We start from the raw sequence: 11,313 nt of genomic DNA on the forward strand, positions 1-11,313 counted from the left end.
CCAATGCTGGGGGTTATTATTGTGCCCACTGACACCAATGCTGGGGGTTAGTATTGTGCCAACTGACACCAATGCTGGGGGTTATTATTGTGCCCACTGACACCAATGCTGTGGGGTTAACATTGTATCTACTGACTCCAATGCTGCGGGTTATTATTGTGCCCACTGACACCAATGCTGGGGGTTATTATTGTGCCCACTGACACCAATGCTGGGGGTTATCATTGTATCTACTGACTCCAATGCTGGGGTTTATTATTACGGCCTCTGACACCAATGATAGGGCTTATTTTACTCCCACTCTCTCTTCAGTGTTGTTGCAGTACAATACAAAAATGCAGCAGAACCAAAACTTTCAGTATATCAGCACCAGCCAGGAACACCTTAGAGAACCTTTGGGGGATCGGTCGCACAGATGGAGGGAGTCTGCTGGAGTGAGGGATCAGTTAAGTATTATGCCACCTCTAGACTTAAAGTGACACTAAAGCTCACCGCTCCAAGCTCACTCCCATGATGGACTACAATCTCAATACAAATGAGTAAACTAAACAGGAGATTGTAGTCCATCACAGGAGCGATCTTGGAGCGTTGGCTACATTATAACACACACAGGGAAAATGGGGAACAAAAGTAGCCACCCTCCAGAAGGAAGGACAGTGTCAGCACCAATTCAGAGATGATTTGAGGATCTACAGCCGAGTGATACACAAATAAGATAATTTTTATTAGTGACATTAAAGTAAAAAATTGTTTCCCTCCCCCCAATGTTAAATAAAGCACTTACCTTAAATGATGTCTCTTAATCTGATCTTCCTCTTCTTTCCTGTCCTTTTCAGCCTTCTCTCCAGCGCTGCTGCGGGTCTCCGATCCAGCGCTGACTCCTCTGTACTTGCTGGCACTTCCTGTCCCACGGTGTCTGCATGCGGGTGCACGTCCATAGACTTACCTTGCGTCTCTCGGACGAAAATCCAAACTGCACATGCGCCCGCCCCAAGATGCTTTGCGGCCGCCCGAGCAGTTTGGGATTTTCGGGCAGGAACGAGCGGCAAAGACGGGGTAAGTTTAAGACGCTGTTAAAGCGGGTTTTTTAACTAACTTTTTGCATATATCCACTGCTTGCTAGCAGTGGATATATGAAAAAAAAACAGAGGCTTTAGAAACCCTTTAATAGTTGAGATACATGAATGTATTTTTAAGAGTAAACTCCTGAGTTTAGTGTTCCTTTAATGAGCATTTAACCCTTGCAGTAGGAGGGGCCCGGAAAGGGTAGCCTTTGTAATTGGTTTTGTTGCAGGCTAGTTGATACGTGTGCTGGGAAATGTCTGTGTTTTGTAGTTTTTGTTTAATGGAGTCGGCTTTTAACTGGTGGTTGGTCATCTTTTAGACCAATTATGTTAGAAATCAGCCATAGTGCCAACACCGCCTGTATTCTGCTCTATAGAGATCCCTTGTAGCCGGTGTGAATCCTGTACAGGCTCCTCCTGTGACCACACATGTCTCAGCAATAATAAGCTCTCTCATGGCCGGTCCCCCCTCTACAGTCATCATGATCAGTATTCTGCAGCCGTCCCTCGGCTGTGCACAAACCGGGACCTCCCTATCCTTGCTTCCCCCGGTCACTCCGCACCCTCCGACCGACCATCACCCGCCTATACCCATTATAACCGCACTTCAAAGAGCCGCTCAGGGAGGGGCGGGAGCATAGCTGCCTCACTGGCCACTCACAGCACAGCGAGGCGTGTCCAGTTGACTAGCGGGCGCAACCATTGGAGGGGAGGAGGGTGTGGCGAACAGTCAGCTCCATTTCTGAACGTAGAAGTCTCTGAAGGACGATCGTTGCTTGTGACGTCACGGAGATTCGCTGTGTTCGGCGGAAGGGCGGCCGCAGCGGGCAGTGTACGGTGGCTGTGTGCTGGCCGGTGTATGTACGGTGGCCGCTCAGGCTGAAGAGGGGCCGCAGGTACACCCTAGTGACTGTCTGTGCGTCTCTGCTGCTATCTCTTGTGTGTCTTCCATGTCGGACCGTCCCCCTGTTTCTCCTGCGCCGCTCTGTCCTGTCCGCCGTGCGGCTGCCGCTTGTGGATGTTCTCAGCTTGTTGTGACAGGAGAATGTGTGTGTGCCCCGGGCCCAGGCGGATCGGTATGTATCCTTCTCCTTGCAGCACCGCCCCCCCAGCTTAAAGGGTTAGTCCACCTTATCACTAAAATAAAAAGGTCAACCCCTCCACCCCACTGCAATTATCTGTAATGATGACCCTCACCCATGCCAGCTGGCATACTGATGCTGGCATTACAAAACATAATGGTCGCAATGATAGGTGTTAATTGGTCAGTGCATCTAGTAACCGTGATGACCAATTAATCTCTTCTTCCTTCTAATACACTGTCCTGGAAGAAAGAAGGCTCCGAAAAAATTATCATTGGTCAGTGTGGGTGGGATGACCAATCGCAGCTGCCCAGTTGTGGTCACATGTCTGTGCTGTCCAATTTGAATCTCTTCTGAGCCCTCTTCCATGATGGAGTCCCAGACTAGTAAAGTTTTCAAGATCCTCAAACGTTACACCGGCTAGTGTGGGTGGCCAGCGTGGGTCATCCATACTGATAAGTGGCTTAGGGACCTAGGGTGGGATGGAGAGTGTTGGGGAGGCTATATTTTTGGGGGGGGGCGGGGATAAATTTAACTAGCCCATTAAAGCCGAACGCTGGCCACAAATACTTTAATTTAAATATATCCTTTTAATAGCTAAAAAGTATATAAACCTGTGTTGTGAGCACCAATATGTTTACAAACCCAGGTATTAACTTCAAAACAGAGTAGTGACATCATCACAGAGCTGCAGGAGGGATCCAGCAGGCCCCACCCACTGCAGAAAACTACAGGAGGGGGCCAGAGTCAAAATCTGTCACCCTGCACAAGGACAGAGGGCAGCAGTGTTTGGTCTGTATTCTAGGAAGGCTCCACCCACTACAGGCTGCCTGCAGAAAACTACAGAAGGGGTGGAGAGTAGACCAGTCACCCTGCACAAGGAGAGAGGGCAGCTGTGTTTGGTCTGTATTCTAGGAAGGCTCCACCCACTACAGGCTGCCTGCAGAAAACTACAGAAGGGGCGGAGAGTAGACCAGTCACCCTGCACAAGGAGAGAGAGCAGCAGTGAGCGGTCTTTATCACTGGAAGTATCACACTGATTACTGCACAGATCTGGAAGGAATACACAAAGCTCACCAAGTTTCCAGCAAGAATGCATCCTTCCCTTTTGTATTTGGACAATCGTTAACACCCCGCTGTCATGTCTGGCTTTTGCGTGCACAGTGGGACACGGCGCACAGTCTGCGCTTCTGCATGCTTCCTCTCATTCCTGTTGAGCATGCGTACTTCAGCTGATGTACTTTGCATGCTGGAGCCTGTAGTCCTTTCTCCCCTGTCACATGACAATAAGCAGCTGTTCACTCTCACTTCTGGGCATGGGTGCACATACATAGAAGTGGCAGGAGAACCGTTTACAGAGATGTATGTTTTTAATGAGTGAGAAGAAGACAAGCCTTTCAGCTATGGGGGGAATGTCCTACACCATTATTTGAATAGGAGGGTTTAGTTCCTGCAGAGCATTGTGTATCCTATCTGCCTATATAGGGAACACACATTACTGAGCCCTGCAGGGTATGTGCATGCCTTGTAAAGCCTGGCTCTATATACTGTATATGTTTTTGTTCAGGCAGGCATGGTTGTATCTTCTTCCCAGCTTCATCATACAGCAGGCCTGGGATTTGCAGATACACCCAGAGAAAACATACACCGCCTGGCCAAAAAATAAGTCCTGAATTAGCTAAGCAGATTGGTCCGAGCCTTCCATTGGATAAGTGTTCTGTTCTGGGGTTGCATCAGTAGGTCAGGTCTAGGTTCAGCAACGTTATGTCCCCCCCCAAAAATGAGGTCACGGGGGTGTGGAAATTACAAAAACAAACTACTTATCCAAGGACTAAATCTGCCTGTCCCTCGTGACGTATCTGCCTGTCCCTCGAGTCGTGACGTATCTGCCTGCCCCTCGAGTCGTGACGTATCTGCCTGCCCCTCGAGTCGTGACGTATCTGCCTGCCCCTCGAGTCGTGACGTATCTGCCTGCCCCTCCGTGACGGATCTGCCTGCCCCTCCGTGACGGATCTGCCTGCCCCTCCGTGACGGATCTGCCTGCCCCTCCGTGACGGATCTGCCTGCCCCTCCGTGACGGATCTGCCTGCCCCTCCGTGACGGATCTGCCTGCCCCTCCGTGACGGATCTGCCTGCCCCTCCGTGACGGATCTGCCTGCCCCTCCGTGACGGATCACTATATTATCTGCCTCTGTTATAAACTACAAATCCTCTTCCCCTGTACTCCACCAACCCCTCCTATGTAATGAAAATGATGTGTTTGCTACATTGCAAGGGTTATCTACTCCTTTTGTCTAGGGGTCTCAGATAAAGTTGTATTACTCACCTGATCTTCGTCCCTGTCGTCTCCCCGGCTTTTAGGCAGGTCCCCACAGCTTCTTCCCTGGTCTCCGGTGGTCTAAGGACGCTGACGTCATGATGTCTTATATAGGCCCATTGTATTAGACATGAGGACGCAGAGGGGAGAGAGGTGACTGCTGCAGGGCCGAGAATCGGGTGCGCATATCTCCTTTATTTGAGCACTCAACCCTTGCAGGGCGGGGGTTGGAGGCAGGTAGGAGCACACTATTATTTCTAGCACACCAGCAGTTATTTTTCTGTTCTTGCACTGGTGAAATGTGCAAATATTGCAGAGATCTACAAAATATATTTTTTACAATACAGGCTTGACAACTCCCTTAACTCTTTCGCTGCATTATAGCTCCCCATACATCATGTAAACACTGTCACTGCAAGGTTAGCACACGGTAGGCCTAAAAATTGGCTCTCCGGCTAGTGAAAACAAGCTCAGTGCAGAGCATTTGCTGTGCTGCACCTTTGGAATATTGCCTGCAGCATCTAGGCCAATTCTGACACTGTGGGCTCGCATTGCCTTTCTGTCATGACAGCATTTCAAAGCTGGCACAATGTGGCCTAGTCACACATTCCTAGGATGTCAGTGCTTTTTCAGTGTCTGAACAGCCAATCCAGAACAACAAAGAACATTCTGAGAGTGCAGAAGAGATCATCTCCAGGGTGCTTAGATGGTAGAGTATTGCAGGCACTTCTCTCTCTACATTTCCATTGGGTCTAAATTTCAGGGCTTGTTCACACCATGTCCGGAGCAGATCTGCAAACGCAATGCATTTTTGCTGCAAATTTACTACGATGTTGCTGGTTTTTTGTGTGTGCCTAAAATGGGCTTTCAGGTGCAGTCCAGTGCATTTGTATGCGTTTCCAGTGTATTCCTGACCAGAGAAAATGAGATGAGCAGTATATTTTTTTTTCTGGACCTGAAAGAAATGCGCTGGTGTGAACAGAGCCCAGAAATACCATAGTGATACATTGGGATTTTTTGGTCCGGGAACTAACTGTTCTGGTCTGGACAGGACAGGATCCAGACATGGTGTGAAGAAGCCCTTAGTCCTCGGGGCCCATTCACACCACATCCGGACCCAAAATGTATCCCTATGCTATTTCTGGCCTCTGTTCCCACCAGCGTGTTCCGGACCAGACCAGAAAAATACTGCCTGTCCTATTTTGTCTGGTCTGGAATGCACTGGAACGCATAAAAAAATGCATGGAACGTACCTGTAAGTGCCCATTCACACTGGGCGTTTAATCTCGCAATTTCGCCGCGCGACATTGCGAGAAGTCGCTGTCCAATGATTTTCAATGGAGCTGTTCTATTGAACAGCTCCATGTCGCTTGTGCGGGACCCTTTTTCCCACGGATGTCGCACGATTTTTCTATTTTTGCATGCAGCCCGACGGTGAAGGTTGTGCGATCGTCGCTGGAACGTCGCCCCGAAACGGTCGCGCTATCCCGGCCGCGCGGATCCGCTCGAGGTAAGTGTAGCTTAGTGTGAATGGGGCCTAAGACCATTTTAAGCTTTAAATTCCAATCGCGGTAAAATCGCAGCAAAAAGGCAATGCACTATGTTCCAGATCTGGTCCGGAAAATGGTATGAACCCAGCCTCAGGCAGACTTGGGTAGAATATCATCCATGTTGCCCTGTACTTGGTTACCATTACCCCAATGTAAAGACCAATGGTCTCCAAACTGCAATCCTTTACCTACATTCATCTGGCCCGTGGTACACTTATGTCTTCCAAGGATGGGGCACAGTTCCTCCTACTGATATGAAAAATGGGGCACAAGTTCCCCCACTAGGGAACTACATGTCCCTCTTACACCAGTAATAGGACAGACATCAAAGATGAGGCATTTGTTTCTTCCAGTTTAAGCCTGCAGTCTGTAGAGAGTATGTATTTATTGTTTTTATGATTTGGCAGAATTTTAGTCTTGCAGTTTATTTTTATTTTTTATTTTTCACATCTGAAATGTACCAACCACTGTACAAGATCAACAGGCCTGTGGTCAGCCTTGGTTTATTTTGTTCAGCAGATCCAAAATCTAACAGCTATGTATTGAGGGCCTACTGGCTGGATATACATTGAATGGATTGTTGGCCATTGCTCTACATAGTTATTAATTTGTGTTCATATACAAGGCTAGAGATGCATGTAGCTGACGGCTGCATGCACACAGCTTTGTAAGTGTATTCTGTACAGGTGCCAAAATTGAGTGCTTAGCCCTTTAGTGTCCATTGTATGTAAAGTATAATCCAAATGACTCGGGGCATGAAGTCTAGTAGAGTCCATAAAAGGTCTACGCTAAAGTAAATTTGGGTTGTGTTTATCAATGCTGTTTTTATATTCAATAAATGCAAACGGGACGCCTACAAAATATTATAATATTCTTGCTGCCCACATTTCAAGTTGGCTGCATAAAATTGAATATTTGCAACCAGGGATGCACCGATACTTTTCGGATACCAGTACAGATACTTGGCACTACCAGGGTGGCAGCGGTTGCAGCTGAGACCTGGCTCTGGCACTCCACCACTGTCTTGAAATCATTAGTCTGTATTGTTTTAGAAAAACTGTCACATGACAATAAACAAAAATTTATCAGTACTTGTATCTGTGAGTACTTGGGCAAGTATCAGTACTCGTACTCACAAAACTGGTATCTGTGCATCCCTTTTATTTATATTTATAAAAACAAAATCGTACATTAAAACAGAGATGTACAAATCCCAGGAGCTCCCTGTGCTCCTTACAAATGACAGCTGTCTAGTCTTGGAGCGCGAAAAGTATTTGTACTTGTACCGAGTAATGTACTTGGTATCGGTGCATCCCTATTTACAACCTCCAGAACCTCCCTAGCAAGCTTTAGTTACGTAGTCTAAGGCCTTGTTCACACCAAATGCAGAGCAGATCTGCATGAGTTTCTGCACACGCAGTGCAGTGGGTCTTGCCGCGTTTTTCATGCGTTCTGGGCCGTTTAAAATGGGCTTTCAGTGCGTTCCAGTGTTTTTGCATGTGTTTTTGACGCGTTTGCATGCGTTCCAGAGCAGGTAAAATAGGGCCTGCTGCAGGTTTTTTTTTTACCTGCTCTGGAACGGAACGCTGCGATGTGAACTGGAGCTAAAAATACCATTGGAATACATTGGACGCAGTTTTCCTCCGGTCTGTAACTGCTCTGCTCCTGGAACGCGCTTGGTGTGAACAAGGCCTAAAAATACATGGAGATTATTCAACAGAGCAGGCAGTTTCACCTTTCGTGTTGGGCTCTGTAAGTCTTCTATAAGACAGAAGTGGCATGCATGTCTTGTCCAGGAAGTTTTTCCTTCAGGCATTGCAATAAGATCCCAGCAATGCAGTTTATTCTTGTCCTTACTCCTTTTTTATTATTTTTGTGTCTAGTAGAAACATGGCATTGCCTTGTGCGTCATCCTAGAGTTTTTGTTGATGGAACATAATGCTGTATTTGTTTCTGAGCTTATGCTAATGTTCATCTTCTAGTATTCCACTGAGTTTAGTTTTAGCATTTGTTTTTTTTAGAATTCTTTGCCATTTTTCTTCATGTTTGTTGAATTCCTATAATACAAACTGTCACCAAAATAGTTTTTTATGTATGGTTCTGCCATGTACAAAATTCCAGCACTAACCTGTCTCTTGGTCAGTTCCATGTCATTTGGGGGCATTCCAAGTGTTCAGTCAATCCCACTTCTTGCATATAATGATTTTTGTTATTAATGTTTGTTTATTCACGTTGCAGCTTGTCTTCCCTTTTTGAATTTCTTATCTTGCTTAAGTGGTGTATGTTTGCATTTATCAAAACAAATGTATAACTCAAAAGATAATGTGGGGGAGGATTTAATTGGCTTCTCTCTTCAGTTTTTTCAGTTAAGATTTGAAAATGAAACAGAGACGCTGATTGGTTACTATGGGCAATAAAAAAAAAAACCTGTTTTATCGGCTTGGACTGCTCTATTTTACCTGCCTGTAAGTGTCTAGTGCTTAACCAGACCGCTTGTTTTATTTTAGACGTACACTAAAGAAGCTGGCAGAGGTAAGACATTATTAGGTATAAGGCTTTTGCTAGTTGGCTGAGTCATGGGTTCATCCTATCAAAAGGGTCTGGTGACAAACAGCCACATTTCATGACTGACTGCAAGACTCTTCTAAAGCCGGTGACAATGAGAAATAAGGACAATGGGAGGTAAGTGTAAAGTGCACTTACCTCCAAGCTTTCTTTTCTTCTTCATTATGTCTCTTCTGAAGCGGATATTGTCTGTGACGGATGTCTGATGCAGGACTTTGGGATCAGCAGGGAGACATGGTGGAAATGCAGGAAAGCCATAGCCAAGGTGCAGCAAGTTCAGTCTGCCAGAGTGCCTGGCAAAAAGTATTTTTGCAGGAAACCATTTACTGTGCATACGATATAGCTTAGTTGGGGTTAGAGGGTTACTTTACAGGTCTTGTGACAGATTAGAATAGTTCCTGTATGTCTCTTTGCTGCAAATATAGCTGTTTGAATAGAGGTACCCTTTTATATGTAGCACAGATGTGCTAGAAAATCAAGCTATTGTGCTGTTGGGTTTGAACCGGATAGCAGTATACCCTTTTATATTATTACAATCCTTTCCTTTTTTTTTTTTTTTAATGTATATTTGTGCTGTGGAAAGCTGATCTATTTTTCTTTCTACCTTGCAGGTTTTCCAAGCAGAAGTTGTTCTCCATCGTTATTACTTGAGGCAATGTCTGTCCCTTCACAGCTCCTCTTTCCTCTCATAAGAAATTGTGAGATTGGCAGGATATGCAGTTCCATGTGTTACTGCCATCACAAGCCTCTTTGCTGTCGGTCTGCATACCAGCCCGTGAAGCCCAGTCGATGCTTAGGAGATGGCAGGTTTGCGTCAACGTTTTGTCGGCCCAATTTGCATTGTGCACAGCTGAGGAGATATGTAACTACGCCACAGAGATTTTACTTGACTCCTCCTCAGGTCAATAGCATCTTGAAAGCCAATGAATATAGTTTCAAAGTGCCAGAATTTGATGGTAAGAATATCAGTTCCATCCTTGGATTTGATAGTAATCAGTTACCAGCGAATGCCCCAATTGAAGACCGCCGAAGTGCTGCCACATGCTTACAGACAAGAGGCATGCTACTTGGTGTGTTTGATGGTCATGCAGGTTGTGCATGCGCTCAGGCAGTCAGTGAGAGACTGTTCTATTATATTGCTGTATCATTGCTACCTCAGGAGACTCTCCTTGAGATTGAACATGCTGTGGAAAGTGGTCGGGCTCTATTGCCAATTTTGCAGTGGCATAAGCATCCAAATGATTACTTCAGCAAAGAGGCTTCCAAACTCTACTTCAATAGTTTACGGACCTATTGGCAAGAACTCATTGATCTTAATGCAGGGGAGAGCACGGATGTCAAGGAAGCACTGATAAATTCGTTCAAGAGGCTTGACAATGACTTGTCATTAGAAGCTCAAGTAGGTGATCCTAACTCCTTTTTGAACTACTGGGTCTTGCGAGTGGCCTTTTCAGGGGCGACTGCATGTGTGGCGCATGTGGATGGCGTGAACTTGCATGTGGCAAATACAGGAGATAGCCGAGCCTTGCTTGGTGTCCAAGAGGAAGATGGCTCTTGGTCTGCTGTAACCATGTCTCATGACCATAATGCTCAAAACGATTCAGAGGTGAAACGACTTAGGTCAGAGCATCCGAAGGAAGAGAAGAGCGTTGTGAAACAAGACAGACTCTTAGGATTGCTCATGCCTTTCAGAGCTTTTGGAGATGTCAAATTTAAATGGAGCATTGACCTCCAGAAACGTGTAGTTGAGTCGGGTCCTGACCAACTGAATGATAATGAATACACAAAATTCATCCCTCCCAACTACCACACTCCACCATACTTATCCGCAGAACCGGAAGTCATTTATCACAAGTTACGGCCTAAAGACAAGTTCCTTATTCTAGCCACAGATGGTCTTTGGGAGACCATGCACAGACAGGATATTGTGAAAATTGTTGGAGAATACCTTACTGGTGTTCACCATCAGCAGCCCATAGCAGTAGGAGGCTACAAAGTCACCCTGGGACAGATGCAGGGCCTTCTTACTGATAGGAGGGCCAGAATATCGTCTGTGTTTGAAGATCAAAATGCAGCTACGCATCTTATACGGCATGCAGTGGGCAATAACGAGTTTGGGACTGTTGACCATGAGCGATTGTCAAAAATGCTGAGTCTTCCAGAAGAACTGGCACGGATGTACAGAGATGATATCACAATCATAGTTGTGCCGTTTAATTCTCATGTAATCGGAGCATGTCAAAACGTATGAACCTACCTACGTTAAGCTCCTCTGGTTCAGTTTTAAACCTATAAAAAAAGCGCTGTTTATGGATGACCCATGGGAGGAAGTCTCATCTTCATCTTGTCCCTTTTCTACTCCTTGTATACGTATGTATGTATGTATGTATGTATGTAATGTATGTATGGTTTACGTCATTTTGTGATTCGGGATTGCCTGCATACTATGCACCTTACTTTGTTGGAAGAAATGTTGAGATGTGCAGGGAATATTCATATAGATATTGTGCATCAATATTATCTAATGTACGGACGCCAATGCAAACAAAGCATATAATGGATGATTTACACATTAGATTAACCAAAGCCTATTTTCACTCCAAATACCTACCTGGTTCATGTGAGAGAGAGGGATATTTACACATTATACTCCCAGTTATCTGTGTATCGGTAGGTGCTGAATAACTGTACTTTCTGGTTGCTTGAGCGTTAAGTTAGGTCTGATGCTCTGCTCA

At 45.7% G+C, this 11,313-nt stretch overlaps 1 protein-coding gene across 2 annotated transcripts; it reads left to right on the forward strand.

Moving 5' to 3' along the window:
- Positions 1–1,920: 1,920 nt before the first annotated feature.
- On the forward strand, positions 1,921–10,838 carry PDP1 (pyruvate dehyrogenase phosphatase catalytic subunit 1). Of its 2 annotated transcripts, none has more exons than XM_018560204.1 (2): positions 1,921–2,140; positions 9,190–10,838. In XM_018560204.1, exons 1-2 carry the CDS (start codon positions 2,083–2,085, stop codon positions 10,827–10,829), a joined length of 1,698 nt encoding a protein of 565 aa, XP_018415706.1. In that variant the 5' UTR covers positions 1,921–2,082; the 3' UTR covers positions 10,830–10,838. The 2 variants fall into 2 exon arrangements, with proteins under 2 accessions (XP_018415706.1, XP_018415707.1); XM_018560205.1 differs by having other exon boundaries at positions 1,951–1,960.
- Positions 10,839–11,313: the final 475 nt, after the last annotated feature.

This window comes from Nanorana parkeri, unplaced genomic scaffold (assembly GCF_000935625.1).
Source record: "Nanorana parkeri isolate BGI_ZX_2015 unplaced genomic scaffold, ASM93562v1 scaffold439, whole genome shotgun sequence".
NCBI lineage: Eukaryota > Metazoa > Chordata > Amphibia > Anura > Dicroglossidae > Nanorana > Nanorana parkeri.